General features: G+C 39.1%; 1 protein-coding gene across 3 annotated transcripts in view; it reads left to right on the top strand.

The window, feature by feature from the left end:
- LOC126272265 (uncharacterized) overlaps window positions 1–19,094 on the top strand; it is a 75,628-nt gene that overhangs the window by 36,632 nt on the left and 19,902 nt on the right. For 2 of the 3 annotated variants that reach the window (XM_049975002.1, XM_049975004.1), the window contains exon 5: window positions 4,659–4,838. The exons of the other annotated variant lie outside the window; for it this stretch is intronic. In XM_049975002.1, coding sequence (XP_049830959.1) covers window positions 4,659–4,838 — 180 coding nt within the window. The remainder of the gene's footprint in view (window positions 1–4,658; window positions 4,839–19,094) is intronic. 3 annotated transcript variants of the gene reach the window in all.

Genomic DNA, 19,094 nt, shown 5'->3' with positions numbered 1-19,094 from the left:
GAAGCACATGCTGAGGTTTACTAAGGTAAGTGGTCTTAATTTTAAAAAACTAGTAACACTAACCTATGTAACTGCATCAAATGTAAATTATTGTGTTTTAACGGTTATTCTGTAATAAATTGTTATAATCGGGGCAAGACTTTGTGCTCACACTGTATATTAAAAATAATACATTAATGAAAACAGTTTTAAAGAACAAACATAAATTCTTGCCAACATTGTGATGTTTATTTTTGAAAACATGCTGTGAGATAATAAATAAGTAGTGTATTTAACCTTCTATAAATAGGAAATATAAACAATTTAAAGCACCAGAGATACTGTGCTTTATTATTGTGGTCTTCAGATAATATCTGGAGGAATCAGCAACAACAGTAACTGAATGGATAGGATATTGGTGGCCAGATTGTTTGATACTGTGAATTACAAAATTTTCTAATGCTATGATACCATGAAACATTCCCTTTTTAATTATGATAGGAAAGACAGACAGTCTCCTTTAGCTGGAAAGAGATTTGCAGACTCCAAAAACTAGAAGCTGCAATGTAAGCTGTTTTTCTCTGGGCTTCACAAACACTGTGACCCAAGGTGAAGAACATCCATTGGATGTGAGTTTAGCTGGACACAGTTTGAAATGACTTGTAAGTAGAATTTCAAGGGATAGTTCTGCCAGGCCAGATTTTCAGCATTTCTATGATTTTCAGCATCCCTTGGATCAAACAAACTTATCATTAAACCTGTTCTTTCTTCTATACTGTTAAACCTGTCCAGCATGGGTGCCACACCCTTCAGCAATATTTGAGCATGGATTGTGTGAGTATTTTGTATCCAGTCTCCTTTATAGACTGACTGTATTTTCCCAGTATTCTGCCAATGAAGCAATGTCTTCCACTTCCTTTATCTACCACTGAGCCTATGTGATCGTTCAACTCCAAATACTCACAAACTGCTGCAACTCAGGCATTTGTGTGACTTGACTGATTTCAATTGACTCATTTTACTGCCGGCCGCGGTGGTCTAGCGGTTCAGGCGCTCAGTCCGGAGCCGCGCGACTGCTCCGGTCGCAGGTTCGAATCCTGCCTTGGGCATGGATGTGTGTGATGTCTTTAGGTTAGTTAGGTTTAAGTAGTTCTAAGTTCTAGGGGACTGATGACCACAGATGTTAAGTCCCATAGTGCTCAGAGCCATTTGAACCACTTTGAACTCATTTTACTGTTTGTGAAGTGTGTATGCCCACATGTGTGGATTTTGCTGGCGAGAGCAGTGTATAACGTGGTTTCTCAAATCGTATACTATAAAGAGTAACTAGGAAAGCTGTTACGGTATAATCAATATATTATTTACAAAACTGTAGTAGCTTAGTATAAATGTATCTGTATGTGAGTTGATGGGCCTTTTGCACTGTCTGATATCTGTGGTAGACTACAACAAAGAATGAGAACTGTAGTTACAGAAACTTTGTTGGTGATCCATAGATGTCACCCTTCTTTAGCTACTGCAGACTAATAAAAAACACTGTAATTGAAACAAATCCTATGATCCCTAGAATTTTTAAGGTCATGTCTGATGTAAAGGGTGTCCAACACACTGGTGCCTGAGTTCCGTCAAGTGGCAAGGCTTCTCAGGCGGAATTAAAAAAACCTTCAATTATTTTCAGTCTGTGTTTGACCTCAAGTGAGACATACCTCCTTGTTAGGTAGAACAGACCATCCTTTAGCGGCAAACTTTTCTGCACATAAATGTATAGGAAATAATGTTTTAGATGTGTACCCTTGTTTCTCCCAGTGATACAAGATACTGACTACCCATTGGTTTAGTGGACCTGAACTGTTTTTTACCATCTAGTTATAATGAAAACTCATTTTGGGAACTTCTTTTGTCATAATTGCTTACAAATCAGTTTGAAAATATTTCATTGTACTTCTATGAAGTTTGCTGTCAACATCAGTTGATGAATGAACTTGTGACACTGCAGTCCTGATAGTTCTACCTAAGTTATACAAAAAGTTCCAGTTAAAAAGAATAAATAAAACTAAAAGACAACAATTTCAAGTAGAAAGTTTGATTCTTCTTCTTCTTCTTCTTCTTCTTCTTCTTCTTATTATTATTATTATTATTATTATTATTTTCACTGAGTATAATTTTAGTTGTTAGATTTAAGTAAAATCAATGAACAGCTTGATTTTAGATGGTTACCTGCAAGTGATGAATGAAATTATGGGAGAAAACAATGACTTTGAATTATTATTTCTTAATAATTTATAGATTTCAAGATGCTCTTGACAGCAAATACAACTGAGTGAGAAGCAATTTATTTCAAATCAAGGACTGACTGTCATGAACTATAGTATGGTGTCTGTTCTGTTGGATATGTCTGACAGAACAGACACTGCATTTGTGTGTTAATGTATACAGGCAGGGAAGGGGGGAGAAGGTTGTTACATATGCCTCTGACAACAGTGTGGAGGAGGTTGAGCGGTCAGGATTTGAGAATAGGCATCCAGTGCTGCTGTTAAATGACAAAACAGGAAATTAGGTACAATAAAAGAGGATATATTTCAATGTACGGTGTACAAGGGGTGCGCCTAGGGTTAGAAGTTACCAGATTTAGGCCAGTCTCAGGGGTCAAACAATTAATTGAAATAGGTAACGGAAGCGAAAGTGGTTCATGTTAACTTAAATTGGTGGCCGGTTGTGAAAAGCAGAGCCAGAGGCTCTGCCTTTCAAAAAGACGTCTGTTCTGCTCGAGGTCTGGGTTACAACAGAGAGAGGCAACGCTGTTCCACACTGCAGAACACTACAGCGTCCACACGCATGACCTGTATCCCATGCATGCTATTGGCTAAAACCAATGGCATGAATTCGCTAGCAGTTTCAGCAGAGGGCTCAAGGCGTCTCCTGTCAGCAGCTTTAACTGGAGGGAACTGCCTCGGCAACTTGTGTCACGTTGGTACAGCGTAAGTTCTGTGGGAGAAAACTTGTAAAGATTTCACTGGGCCTTTGAAATAAATTTTTTAATCAATTCCCCCTAAAATATTCCTTGACTGGCTGCCGCCATGTACATATGTATAGCTATCCATTTCTTAATTAATTGAGTGAAATCTACAATATGATTTCAGATTCAGTTAAATGACATTAAGAGAATGGAAAAGGGAGAGTGAGCTAATTTCATGTTTTCAATACTATTTGCTGCTGCTCTGAAAAAATGTTTAAAAACATGTCTATGACAGTAGTTTTCATTAGAAACTGTATGAACAGTCTTCAATGTCTGAACAACATTGTTTCATTGAAATTACATATTGAGTGTGTCTTGGCAGTGGTTGTGAGATGTCTGTGTACAAAAAATTCAAAAACTGAAAATCAGCTATATCCAAATAACAGATGACAGGAAGTTGAATAAATAGATGAGAGAAAATACACGAACTGAAGATATCATAGTGACTATTAGAGCACTGAAATTACTAAATTGCTTCAGCTCTTTTTGCAATATTTTTGTGTCTGACAAGTTTACTAAATTCCATCTTAGAAAGGAAGATGGAAATCATTACTCTGATCCAACCTTCCCTTTCCCATTAACACACCATAGTTCTCAGAAAATGTTTTTGGTGTTCTGTTTGACCTCCAACATCTCTAGAAACGTCTTTCACTCTCCACAACATTACTGTAATGTACTGTCTTCGGCTTGTTTGAAGACATTTTCTAAAAAACTTCCTCTTACAGAAGTCAGTCTTCTCAAAAGGTCTTACATTCATCCCAAACCCAGTTTTAACCGCACTGGACATGAGGGGTTTACTTTTCCTTACTTGTTCCCTTCAGTGTAAGCTATTACTCCCCCCCCCCCCCCCCTCCCTGCTGACATTGTATCTTGTCCTAACAAGTACCAACCTCCCATCAGCCATGACCCCACATGTACAAAATTGCATAGAGTGTCATCTCATAGTTTAGCATCACTCAGGTGTCTCGTGAGATTTCATCAGATCACTTTGTTCCTGATAATTACAAAGCTAAAGCATTGTTTCATAAATCAATGTCTCCCCTTTTCTACAGGCAGAATCCATCACTAGTATCTTGGATTTGATATGATTTGCTTCAATGCATTGTGCTTTAGATCTTGAAACAGTGATTTCAGCCACATTGACTAAATTGTTCTAGATTGATAACCCTGAATGTAATGTGTTGACTGTGACAGTCAACAGCTTTTACTCAGAATTCCACATCTTATAGTGAATGCCGGCCTTGCACCACAGTATACAAAAATGGTTTAATAATGTACTGGACACAATTTATCTTATTCACTCTTCCATATCTTTCCAGGTTAGAATAAGGTGATGCTGTATGTACAGGGAGGACAGCTGTCAACAGTAACGTGTCTGAAATCCACAAGGAGCGCATGTGGATTGTGCAGCTGATGCCAAAGAAAAAGTAATGAAACTTTCTGAATTAGTGATTAATCTTCAGTGGTATCCAGTACTCCAAAATATTTTATTTTAAAATCAGCATGTTGGTACAGAATCCAGCTCTTTGTATGCATGTGTTCATGAGTGATGTTCTAAATTACTTGTTGAAATGTTAATATTAATCAGTTTTTACAGGTGTTGTCCGTGGCGTGTGCTTCAATGCCCCTAACTGCATGTGAGCTAACTGCTTGTATGTTGTAGCTGCTCAGCTGCGTGTTGGAGAATTACCACTGGTGACTCCAGTGTCAGCAGTGGATGTGCGTAGTACCGGTCTGAAGGGTATGATTTACCATCGTGGAGTGCCAATTCTTCCACAGGATCCACCCGATGCTTACCGTCCACCTCCTCGTTTCAGCGTCACCCAGCTGAAAGTGAGCAAAGGTACGCCAGGAAATCTTCTACACGGAGCGGCCTTCGACTGGTGTCAAATTTCTAAATTTACTTCTCTTTGCACATCTGTATGAATCTTACTTCTTTTAGCAGGAGCACGTTAATTAAATTTGATGCCTATTGATTGCTGTACTAACCCTTGTTTCTGTAACAGTAGTAGTTAGTGCGTTGTTCATCTTAATTGTATATATTCTTGAGAAAACATTAAGAGTTTGTGTCTTTGTTAGATTGTGGCATTTTGCCTGTAGTTCATGTTTTTGGTGGATATCTAGTTAGAATGAAACAAAAATATATATTAAAAACAAAGATTCCAAGACTTACCAAGTGGGAAAGCGCCGGCAGACAGGCACATGAACAAAACACACAAACACACACACAGAATTACGAGCTTTCGCAACTGGCAGTTGCTTCGTCAGGAAAGAGGGAAGGAGAGGGAAAAATGAAAGGATGTGGGTTTTAAGGGAGAGGGTAAGGAGTCATTCCAATCCCGGGAGCGGAAAGACTTCCCTTAGGGGAAAAAAAGGACAGGTGTACACTCGCGCACACACACACACACACATATCCATCCGCACATACACAGACACAAGCAGACATATTTAAAGGCAAAGAGTGTACACCTGTCCTTTTTTTCCCCTAAGGGAAGTCTTTCCGCTCCCGGGATTGGAATGACTCCTTACCCTCTCCCTTAAAACCCACATCCTTTCATTTTTCCCTCTCCTTCCCTCTTTCCTGACGAAGCAACTGCCAGTTGCGAAAGCTCGTAATTCTGTGTGTGTGTTTGTGTGTTTTGTTCATGTGCCTGTCTGCCGGCGCTTTCCCGCTTGGTAAGTCTTGGAATCTTTGTTTTTAATATATTTTTCCCATGTGGAAGTTTCTTTCTACTATATATATATATATATATATATATATATATATATATATATATATATATATATATATATATATATATATAAAAAATTCTGGTGTTGGGCAGTGTTTGTGTACATACACAAGCACTGAAAAACGCTGCGTATGGAGAGTGTGATGGCAGATGTTTATTTGTGGACACAGAAATCCTTGTGGAGTGCCCTTATTGAAATCAGTCGTTTCAGATATAGCAACTTGAAATAACTTCTCAATCACTCTTATCGTCGGGCATGCCAGGTGCAGCACATGCTGCAAGCAGACAGAATCCAAATGTATGTCATCTGTGCTTATGTCTTAGAGCCCGTCCATGACAGAGACTGTACAAGAGGAATAGTTTTAATTGCTGCAATTGGAGAATAACTATGCACAGTCTGTGGGATGTATTCAAAATCTCCATACTATTTCATTTATTGAATTTACTTTAATTTCTTAAAGTCAGTCTCTCTAGTTTGAAGGTAAATGAAGTAACTTAACATTTTTTATTGATGTATTCATAATTGTAGAATAGACATCACAGCTGCACGACACGCATCATATAATTGTTACATGGCGTGTCTGCTGTTCCAGGTTTAACTGTTGATGTAAGGACTTGCCTGTGTTCATACATAATATTTAATCGAAAGGCAAAGTATTGTAATGAATCTACACAAAAACTAAAATTGTTGAGGGAATGGATTAAACCATATTTTGAGACCCATTTCACCCAACCCACTATATACTGTTGGCATATCTTTGAGATCTCAAAGGACAATACACACTAAAAAAGATCAGGTTCAGTGTTTATTTTTCATCTTTGTTGTAGTTCTGTGATAATTACAAATTCATCAATAATGGTGCTACAAAGTATAACTGTCCCCTTCTGTTTCTTTCTTGTTTTCTTTGCCAGTAGAGTGTTTCATCTCTTCTGAACAAATCTTGCAAACCTATGTTGGATGCGGCTTCATCTCAGTTGCAGACATTTTATCAGTAAAGTGTCATCCTACAAGCCTATTGCTGGTAGTTGCACTAGGAACAGTTTCTTGACTTAGTGTTGTGTGTGTGTCTGGAAGAGTTCTTCACAAATTTGTTCAGACCATCGCCACTCAGATATTTCTCCTTCCAATCCAGATTTGTGCAGTTTTTCTTCTAGAGTTATCAAAATTTCTTATTAAAAAACATGACATTTTTATAGCAGAATTCCAAAAAACATCTAAACCTGAAGTATACACACACGAATCTTGGGACAATGTGCATGCGCGCGCGCCACACACACACACACACACACACACACACACACACACACACACACACACACACACACACAAATGCTTAGTCAGTCACATCAAGATGTTCCTACATCGTTTTCATATGACCCTAGTCTAGTAGTAGAGTGCTAGGTGGCTTGTGTGTTGTGAAACATATATTCAGGTGTGGTCCTAATGGGCACAGTGCCATGGCCTGAGTTGCATTTGGGCTCAGAGGCCTGAGTGTTAAGAGTTGTAAAGTGGAAAGACCAGTTAATAGTACTCAGAATCTCATTTGTCAATCTGAAGGATTTTATAGTAAATAAAATGGTTTGTTATGAACACTTCATTTCATTGTTCTGATTAGAAAGATATTCAATTTTTTCTTGGCAATGCATGAAGCTTAGTCACTCTTAGATTACTGAAAGCACCCCAGTAATTTTCTTGTCTTCATTTGGTAGTGCAATACCACTCTTATTAATCAAGCAAATTGTTAATTTAAATATGTGGGCACCATAATAAATGAAAACATTAATGCTTTCTTATGCATGCCAACAAAGATAAGCTCTCTTTTTAACTTAATTCTGATACTTGTTAGTTTCTGCTTCTTTATTCCTTTTCCAAAATAATATCACGTGATTCCATAATTGCCCTCTTAGAGTTTTACTGCAATGTTGAAACATTTCCTACCCTAGCCCAGTAAAAATAACTCAAAATTAACTGATTTGTATTTAAACATGGCTCCAAATGCCAGCGTGGCTCAGACTGTTCTATCATATCTGAAAATAAAATACTCATCCTTTTTCCTTAGTCTGTCATTATGTGCTTAAAGTAATTAAATCTTGTGTGGAAATGATCTGAAATATTGTACGAATGCATACTCTTGTGCCAATATCCATTAAAAATTATACTCAGTGTTCGAGCCATGTCAAATGGCAACCTGCCCATGAGCTTTTGGCAGAGATCTCCTCTGCCGGTGTCAAGTGGTTGAATGTTGTCTGAATGCCACTGCTTTGCTTATATAGTCGTGTCACCTCCAGTGATGCCACTGGTGCCCCGTCCCATACCATACATGGCAATGTTTTGGTAGTGTGACTGCCGCACCCACTTCAACTCCCCAAACACAGGATCCCTAACCATACTCGACTGCAGTCTACTGTCTTTATTGAGGGTGTTGTCCAATATTTTGATCCCTATTGCCTCATGTATTACACTACCCCATAAGCAATTGGTTCTTTTAATAACAGAAGTATCATCGAATGCAATTCGGTGTCCATTTTCCAGTGCATTCTCCACTACAGCTGATTTTTCGTGATAATGTAGGCAGAAAAACGTTCCATGTTCTATGTGACACTGTTCAATGGTGCAGTCAGTCTGACTAATTTAAAACTGCCCACACCTGCATGGTATTTTGTATATTCCAGGTGTTTTGATGCCTAAATCATCTTTCACAGATGGAACTTTGCTGGGGACCTGAAGACTGTACCAATTTTATGTTTCTTCAAGAGTCAACTAATCTTCCCTGTTATTGAGCCACAAAATGGTAAAAACACTAGCTTCTTCATGTTTTCTTTGGAGGTCTTCTGCTTTTGTGGATCAGATGAAACTGCTTTTGAAATTTGTGTGTTGTATCAGTTCTCCCTGAAAACTTTACGTAATTGGCTCGGTTCCCTCAGCAGGTTTTTGGCATCTGAGACAGTTTCAGCTTTATGTACCAAGGTTATCAGAACAGACCATTTCTGTGCTGACTGGTAGTAGCTGGTGGTGTGCAGATACCAATCTGTGTGGATGGGCTTGTGGTAAATGCTGTGATCGAGACCCCGATTGGATTTACAGTGGACAAGGATGTCCAGGAACAGTGAGGATCCATCCTTTTCTACTTGCATCATGAACTTCGTGGTCTTGGATGTTGTTGATGTGTTCCAGGAACTCTTCCAGCTTTTCATGTTCATGAGACCAGATGATACAGGTGTCATCAACATAAAGATAAAAACTAATAGTCTTTGCAGGAGCCATGTCCAAGGCAAAGACCTCAAAATCTCTATAAAGGTGTTTGCTACAGCTGGAATCATCGTATTTTTTACTTGGTGGAGAATATTTTAGCTAGAAGGAACAAATTAGCTCCAGTTTTTGCAAATCTCTTTATGGAGCATTTTGAGGACATTGTCTTGGACATGGCTCCTGCGTAGCCTAATAGTTTTCATCACTGTCCACAACATCTTTGTCATATGATGGCCTTATGGACATGAAAATCTGGAAGAGCACTTGGAACACATCAACAGCATCCACGGCCATATGAAGTTTATGATGGAAGTAGAGGACGACGGTTCCTTGCCGTTCCTGGACGTCCTTGCCTGCCATAAACCCAATGGGTGTCTGGGTCACCATATTTACTGCAAGCCCACCCACATGTATCTGTATCTGGACATCACCAGCTACTACCATCCAATGGTCTGTTCCAATGACCTTGGTGCACGGAGCTGAAACCATCTCAGATGCTAAAAATCTGCTGATGGAACTGAGCCACGTACATAAGGTTTTCAAGGAAAATAGTTACATCAGACAAAGTTCGCAACCAGTTTCATCTAAGTTGCGTAACTGGAAGACCTTCAAGGAAGACACAAAGAATATTGCATTTTTACCATTTTGTGACTCAATAACAGGAAAGATTAGCCTGCTCGAGAAGAAACGTAAAATCTGTGCAGTCTTCAGACCTCCAGCAAGTAATGAAGCCTGTGAATATACAAAATACCACGTGGGTGTGGACAGTTTTATGTCGATCACTCTTTCCACACTATTGAACAGTATTGCATAGAACATGGAGGTGTTTCCACCTACACTCTCCTGAAAAATCAGCTATAGTGGAGCATGCACTGGAAAATGGGCACCGAATTGTATATGATGGTGATTCTATTATTAAAAGGACCAATAGCTTCTGGTATAGCATAATATATGAAGCAATAGAGATCAAAATGTTGGACTACATCCTCAATAAAAATGTTAGATTGCAGCTGAGCATGGCCTGGGGTCATGTGTTTGGGGAATTGAAGCAGGTGCGGCAGTCATGCCACCAAAACGTTGACATATACGGTATGGGACTGACCACCAGTGACTTCACTGGCAGCAGTGTGGCCACATAAGCACGGCAGCAGCATTCAGATGACAGTCAACCCCTTGACAATGGCAGAGGAGACCTCTGCTGAAGGCTCGTGCGCAGTTAACCACTTGACGCGGCTTGAAACTGGAGAATATGTTATTAATTCCAAATATTGCTGCAAAATTTACAAACTGTTTGATAGTTTTTAGTTTACCCATAAGCTATTAACTTGTCATCCCTTACCAAGCAGTGTGAGAAGTGAATGTAAGCGAACAAGTATTAGGCTTACTATTTTACCTAGACCAGCAAAATGAACCAAATTTTTTCGAAATTCTTATTTATACAAAATGTAAGAGAACTGGTGTTGTAGGCAGTGTCAGATAATGTGCTCAGTTCTTGATAGGTATTATGAAGCACAATTTACTAGATACATTCTTGTGAATCTGATGGATCAAGATAACTATTAAAGAGCAAAAGTTTCAAGCAAACAGTGATAGGAATAAGTTCAAATGTATCCATTTAAACAAAACTGTTCAGAAGTGTCTTAGCATGTGAGAAGATACTGAGAAAAGGTGATTAATGATAGCAATAAGAATATGAAGAAGGCAAAACAGGCACACATGATAGGTGGATGCCATATTTCATCAGTTAAGATTGTGAATGTCACAGTAACTAGCACCAGAGAGAAACTTGTACAAACATTGCAAGACTTTTTTAAATGTTTGCATAGTATAATTGGTAAGACAGATTTTTTCAGATATTTAAAAATGAAAATGATGATATTCTGGAAGTAACGCCAGATTAGATGTATAAAACAACCTGAGATATGAGGAGAGAAATGGAAAAGTGCCTGGAGATGTTGGTGCCTCAGTACAAATGGTAATGCAGGAAGGAAAGTTATTTAAAAACAAACAGCAAAATTATTTATAGAATTCTAGAAAAAAAGAAGAAAATTCCACCAATCTTGTACAATGATGTACTTGTCCCACTTCATAAGAGTGGAGACAAAAAAGGACACTGTAGACCAGTCCTCATTCTGCCAGTAACATACAAGATAGTTGCTAGAATATTTTTTAAAAGTCACCAAACAAAAAAATAAGCTTCCTTAGAAGTGGCTACAGCTTAATGTACCTGTTGCTGGTCATGAACAAACTTTTAGAATAGAGTAATGAGTATGAATCACTAAATTGACTGGCCGGCTGGAGTGGCCAAGCGGTTCTAGGTGCTTCAGTCTGATAACGCGCGACCGCTACGGTTGCAGGTTCAAATCCTACCTCGAGCATGGATGTGTGTGATGTCCTTAGGTTAGTTAGGTTTAAGTAGTTCTAAGTTCTAGGGGACTGATGACCTCCAGTGTTAAGTCCCTTAGTGCTCAGAGCCATTTGACCTAAATTTACTGGGATTCGTGGACTTTGAGAGAGCTTTTGATTCCATTTCAACCAGATCTGTACTAGCAGCTGAGGAGAATCAATGCAGTGGTTCAGTCACTGTTAGTATTATCATTTTAGACTTTATCATTCATTACAGTTTCAGCTTTACACATCCATGTTGTTCCTGCAAGTTCTGTAATGCCATTGCTCACCTTGCATTATGTCATCTTGCATTAGTAGGAAGCTGTTTACAGCTGGTGTATGTGTCCTATGGGAGGCATTAATCAAAGATTCCTGTGGCGTCCAGGTTAATACTTTCTAAAATTATGAAGTGTAGACCTACTTATTGACTGCCGTTTATTTGTGGTTGTCTCTGGCGTCCAATAAACACAAGAAAAATTCAGTCCCTTATCTCGCTAAACTTCAATGAAATAATTGCTAACTGATGCCACATCATTTGACACTTAACTTTAATTAATATGCAGTGCACGAGTGCACACCATGGATACAACATAACACAGTCTTGCAAACTAACTGTGCTTGGTGGTTAGATTATTACAGTGGTGCCCACAACAGTCCCTGCCTTGCAACATCATTCATTTAAAATTGTTCATAAAAGTGTATTATGGTAGTTTGGAACTAAAAGAAATCTGTCTTTTTGGTCTTTTGTGATGTCTTGGAATCCAACGAAGAACCTCCTTACATATCTCCACATACTTTCTACTTCAGTTCCATCTACTTCTTTTTCAGGGTCAGTGTGATTGGTAACAGATTTGGAATGGTGGAATGGTTGATTTAAGATATGGTTGGATGCCCTCCCTGTTACCACACCATCAGCTGCCCCCAAACTTGCCTCCCCCCCCCCCCCCCCCCCCCGACCCCCTTCCCGTCCCTCCACCCTGTTAACATGGGCTTGGAGGCTCACTCACTAGCACATAAATGCCCAGATCATGCTATAATAATTGAAGGTGACGTTAAACATACTAAGTATAGATTGTGATATCTATGAATTCATTGCAAGGGGTACAGACAAACGGTCTTTCAAAGTTGTTTTCAACACAGTCTTCCAAAAACTGCCTTGAGCAGCTAGTTTGGCAACCCACACACAATGAAAATATCTTACACCTAGTAGCTAGAAACAGACCGGCCGGACATTAGTGGTCGCATCAGTATAGAGACAGGGATTAGTGATCATGATGTCATAGCGACTATGGTTACAAATGTCAATAAATCGGTTAAGAAGGCTGGGAGAATGTTTCTGATAGAAAGAGTAAATAAGCAGTTGTTAGCATCTCACTTAGACAGTGAACTGACATCATTTAGTTCTGTCTAAGGGAAGTAGAGGAATTATATGTGAAGTTTAAATGTTGTGGTTGGCAGGAGAGTCAAATACCATGTTACAAGAGGAGGCTGAAAGGCATGCGTTTTAGCTCATGCAGGCTGGCATGAGGTCTGGAACAGGACAAGGAAATTAGCATTTAGAAAAACGAACGTAGCTGGTGGAATACTTAACTTTAATCCATTAATGATGAACATCACTCTGTACAGACGGTACATGATTCACAATATCAATAGTAACTGAATATGGCGCCATGCTAGGTCGTAGCAAATGACGTAGCTGAAGGGTATGCTAAACTATCGTCTCGGCAAATGAGAAAGTAAGTAGGCAGTGAACCATTGCTAGCAAAGTTGGCTGTACAACTAGGGCGAGTGCTAGGAAGTCTCTCTAGACCTGCCGTGTGGTGGCGCTCGGTCTTCAATCACTGATAGTGGCGACATGTGCGTCCGACGTATATTAACGGACCGCGGCCGATTTAAAGGCTACCACCTAGCAAGTGTGGTGTCTGGTGGTGACACCACATTAAACAGGTTGTAAATCATGCTCAGGAGAAGTACGTGGCTAATAAGTGGATTAAGGATGGAAAAGACCCCTCATAGCTCAGTAACAAAAGTCAATATATGCTGAGAAAGCAAAGACTGCTGTGCTCTCAGTTCAAAAGAGGATGCACAAGTCAAGACAGGCAAAGGATAGTAGATATCTGTACGTGTGTGGAAAGATCTGTGCACAAGGCATACTACTGCTGCCAATGTCATACCTTAGCAAAAGATCTGCACAAAAACCCAAGAAAATTTTGGTCCTATGTAAAATCGCTGAGCGAATCTAAGATATCCATCTAGTTACTCATTGATCAGTGTGGTGTGGCAGTAGAAGATTGCAAAATAAAGTCTAAGTTACAGATTTCACCTTTAAGAAATTGTTCACACTGGAGAATCGTACAAACATACTGTGTCATTTGACCCCCATTGTATGGGGGACATAATAAGTGTCCCTGGCATAAACAAGCTTCTGCAAGAGTTGGAAACAAGTAACTTACCAGGCCTGGATGGAATCCCAGTTTGGTTTGAGAAGTACTCTACAACATTTGCTCTTTACTTAGTGTGCATTTATCGCAAATCTGGAACTTCCTGCAGATTAAAACTTTGTGCCAGATCGAGACTTGAACGCAGGAGCTTTTCCTTTCACAGGCAAGTGCTCTCAGGCTGTGGCTAAGCCACATCTCTGCAATATCTTTTCTTCCAGGAGTGCTACTTCTGCAGGGTTTGCAGGAGAGCTTCTGTGAAGTTTGGAAGCTGGAGACGAGGTAGTGGCAGAATTGAAGCTGTGAGGACAGGTTGTGAGTCATGCTTGGGTAGCTCAGATGGTAGAGCACTTTCCTGTGAAAGGCAAAGGTCTCGAGTTCGTCTTGGTCTGGCACACAATTTTCATCTGCCAGGAAGTTTCATATCAGTGCACACTCTGCTCAAAAGTGAAAATTTCATTCTTGAAACATCCCCCAGGCTGTGGCTAAGCCACGTCTCCATGACGTCCTTTCTTTCAGGAGTGCTAGTTCTGCAAGATCTGCAGGAAAGCTTCTGTGAAGTTTGGAAGGTAGGAGATGAGGTATTGAGGGAATTAAAGCTGCGAGGATGGGTCATGAGTTGTGCTTTGGTAGCCCAGATAGTGGAGCACTTGCCCGCGAAAGGCAAAGGTCCTGTTCGAGTCTCGGTCCGGCTCTCAGTTTTTTGCCTGCCAGGAAGTTTCATATTTGTGCACAACCTGCTGCAGAGTGAAAATTTCACTCTGGATCACAAATCTGTCATACATTGCAAAGCCCCAAGTGACTGGAAAAAAAGACCAGGTGACTCCTGTGAGTAAGAAGGGTAAAAGGATGGACCGATATCCTTAACATTGGTTTGCTGCAGAATTCTTGGACATATTCTGAGTTCAAATATTGTAAGTCTCCTTGAGGCTGAAAGGCTGATGTCCACGAATCAGCTCAGTTTTAGAAAGCATCGCTTGATTAAAACTTGGTTTGCCTTTTTTTCAAATGATATACTGTGTACATTGGATGGAGGGCAACAGGCAGAGTCCTTACTTCTACATTTCCGAAAAGCATTTGACTCTGTGTCCCACTGCAAACTCTTAACGAAAGTATGAGTGTACGGAATAGGTTCTCAGATATGTGAGTGGCTCGAAGACTTGTTAAGTAACAGAAGCCAGTATGTTGTCCTTGATGGCAAGTGTTCACCAGAGACAAAGTGTATTGCCAGGAGTGCCCCAGGGAAAGTCTGATAAAACTGCTGCTACTTTTTGTATTCATAAATGATCTGACAGACAGGTTGGGCAGCAATCTGCAAGGTGTCTACGTCTAGTGACTTGGACAAAATTTCTAGTTGGTTTGGTGAATGGCAGCTACCTCTAAATGTAGAAAAATGTTGATTAACGTTGAAGAATGGGAAAAACAAACCCATAATATTTGGATACAGCATTAGCAGTGTCCTGCTTGACAATAATTTTGTTTAAATGTCTCGGCATAAAATTGCAAAATTAATTGAAATTTAATGAGCATGTGATGATTGTGGTAGGAAGGGCAAATGTTAAACTTCAATTTATTGAGAGAATTTTGGGAAAGTGTGGTTCATCTATAAAGGAGACTACATATAGGATGCTAGTGTAGCCTGTTCTTGAGTACTTCTGGAGATTTTGTGATTTGCACCATGTCAGATTCGAGGAAGACACAGAAGCAATTCAGAGGCCGCCCACTAGATCTGTTACTGGTAGGTCTGAACAGCACACAAGTATTACGGAGATGCTTCAGGAACTCAAATGGGAATGTGTGGAGGGAAGGCAACATTCTTTTTGAAGAACATTATTGAGAAACTCTAGAGATCTGGCATTTGCAGCTGAGTGCAAAATGATTGCTCTGCCCATCAAAATACATTTTGTGTAAGGACTACAAAGGTAAGATATGAGAAGTTAGGGCTCACACAGAGGCATACAGACAGTCGATTTTCCCTTGCTGTGTTTGCGAGGAAAGGAAATGACTAGTAGTGGTGCAGGGTACCCTCTGCCATGCACCTTACGGTTTCTTGCGGAATGTATATGATATATGTAGATGTATTTGGTTATGGGAAACTGCCTAAAAGCCACATCCAGGCAAGTTGGCACACTGCCCCTCATCATTAATCTGCTGTGTGGATTCTATCCAGTGTTGACACACCTCTCTGTCCTGAAAGCAGCTCTTTGACATGCACGGCTATCTGATCAAGTATACCTCAGTTTCACATTTGTTACACTCATAATTATGTTTCTCACACCAACCTGTTCTATGATCCTTTCCAATGTTTTTTTTTTTTTTTTTTTTTTTTTTTTTTTTTTTTTTTTTTTTTTTTCATTTCTCTCCTATTACTTCCTAATGTGGAAATCTCCAGTTCTCACAGACCAACACTCAGATATAGAGTATTTTTTTGTTCTTCTGTTTATTTCTTTTCCTGTCTGTCCAGTTATTGTCTTCAGCTGCCCTAAATACAAAACTCATCAGTTTCTTCTTTGTTAATTTTGGCTATTTTCTTTAAGGTTCGTTGACTATACATTACTGATGTATTATAACTAACTGGCCTGTTTTTAGCTTTAGGAATCTGAAAACACTCTACAGTTGCAATGATTTATTTTGGGAGTATGGAATTTACTTGTGTGACACTTCTTAAGATTCTGAATTTCTTTTCATTTGGATCTGTATTTGTTCATTCATTCATTCATTCAACAATGAATGAATCTAGAACTGTCATATACTTTTTTCACTGAAAATAATCAATTTTTAAAAGTATAATGTAATTGGATGGATAAAAAATCTACTTACCAAAGAAGGTGAAGTAAATATTCCAGAATTCGAATCAAGAACAGCTGCCAACATGAGTGATGTAGAAGTAGATATTCTTGAAGTAGTAAAGCAACTTAAATTACTTAACAGATACAAGTCTTCCGGTCCATATTGTATAGCAGTTAGCTTCCTTCCAGAGTATGCTGATACAATAGCTTCATACTTAACAATCAGATACAACCATTTGCTCCACAAAAGATCCGTATCCAAAGACTGGAAAGTTGTGCAGGTCACGCCAATATTCAAGAAAGGTAGTAGGAGTAACCCACTAATTACATACCCATATCATTAACATAGACATGCAGCAGGATTTTGGAATATATACAGTGTTCGAACAGTATGAATTACCTCAAAGAAAACGGTCTATTGACATATAGTCAACATGTATTTAGAAAACATCTTGTGAAAGACAACTAGCTCTTTACTCGCACAAAGTGTTGAGTGCTATTGACAAGGGATTTCAAATTGATTCCTTATTTCTGGATTCCCAGAAGGCTTTCGACACTGTATCACACAAGCGACTTGTAGTGAAATTGCGTACTTATGGAATATCATCTCAGTTATGTGACTGTGGCTGGATTCATGATTTCCTGTCAGAGGTCACAGTTCGTAGTAATTGACAGAAAGTCATCAAGTAACATAGAAGAATTTCTGGCGTTCCCCAAGGTAGTATTATAGGCCCTTTGCTGTTCCTTATCTATGTAAACGATTTGGGAGACAATCTGAGAAGCCGTCTTAGGTTGTTTGCAGAGTATGCTGTCATTTACTGACTATTAAAGTCATCAGAAGATCAAAACAAATTGGAAAAAAATTCAGAAAAGATATCTTTATGGTGTGAAATTGGCAATTGACCCTAAATAATGAAAAGTGTGAGGTCATCCACGAGCGCTAGAAGGAGTCTCTTAAACTTAGTTACTTGATAAATCAGTCACATCTAAAGTCTGTAAATTCAGCTAAATACCTAGGAATTACAGTTATGAACAACGTAATTTGGAAAGAACATACAGAAAATGTTGTTGGGAAGGCTAACCAAAGACTGCGTTTTATTGGCTAGACATTTAGGAAATGTGGCAGATCTGCTAGAGAGATTGCATACACTACACTTGTCCATACTCTTGTAGAATGCTGCTGGGTGGTGTGGGATCCTTACCAGATAGGATTGATGGAGTACATCGAAAAAATTCAAAGAACAGCAGCACGTTTTGTATTACTGCAAAATAGGGGAGAGGTGTCTCTGAAATTATACAGGACACTGGACACCATTAAAACAAAGGCATTTTTTATTGCGGCAGAATCTTACGAAATTTCAAACATCAACTTTCCCCTCTGAATGCAAAAATATTTTGTTGATGCTAACCTACATAGGGAGAAACAATCACCATAATAAAATATGGGAAATCAGAGCTCACACGGAAACATATACGTGTTCATTTTTTCCGCGCACTATACGAGATTGAAGTAATAGAAAATTGTGAAAGTGGTTCAGTGAACCCTCTCCCAAGCACTTAAATGTGATTTGCAGAATATACTTGTAGATGTGGATGTAGATGTACTTACCAAACAGTTGCAGAAGAACACACACATCAAAATGTGAAAATGTGCTAGATTTTAGACAAAGTGGCTCCTTTTTCTGACAGAAGATTTGAAGGGAAATGAAGAGGCACGAAGGAAGAGGATTAATGAGCTTTAGGAAGTGGGGAGAGTTACAGAAAAGTCGTCCAGAATCCCAGGTCAGGTGAAACTTACCGGATGGGGTGAGAATCCAATCCTAGTACTGATGATCCCTTCAAAAATGACTTAAGAATACACCACATGTCACTCAGTACTACCCTGTTCTTGAATGTTTTAATCAGCTATGTCAACAAGGCTGTGACTTCCTAAAATCAAGCCCTGAAGTGAGATCCATTCTGTCTTGACATTTTGCCCACCGCACTTGGAATAGCTTTTCATGTGCCGCAATGATGAATGATGAATGATTTTCATAATCTTAGTCAAAATTGATGTGGCACTGTTCCACATGATGTGCTCACAAAAATGACTACTGAACAAATCTTTGGCTCACTGATGTACAGTTCAAAGCCCCACACTGTGTACTGGAAATGCTTAATTCTCATTGGCTGGTGATCTGAACAGCCATTTGGAAACATTCTGGGGTGCATTCTTTCACACAGTTTTCAATAAAATAAAACATCCACACTTCACATATGTCTCTCTCTCTCTCTCTCTCTCTCTCTCTCTCTCTCTCCCCCCCCCCCCTCCCTCCTACAACACTTATACAATGAAATGTAATTAAATAATTATTTTTTACATCAAAACAAAGGATATTCCAGATAATTCAATTTTTGTGAAGTGATATTTACAGCATTAGAGTACCTTATAAGGAAATACATTACAATCCCTAATACTGTTTTGTAGTACAAGAAAAGTTATTACAGTTTTTAGGTAAAATT

Source organism: Schistocerca gregaria, chromosome 5 (assembly GCF_023897955.1).
Source record: "Schistocerca gregaria isolate iqSchGreg1 chromosome 5, iqSchGreg1.2, whole genome shotgun sequence".
In the NCBI taxonomy this organism is placed as follows: domain Eukaryota; kingdom Metazoa; phylum Arthropoda; class Insecta; order Orthoptera; family Acrididae; genus Schistocerca; species Schistocerca gregaria.
The sequence above is the reverse complement of the archived record's forward strand: the minus strand, read 5'-3'. Positions and strand labels throughout refer to the sequence as shown.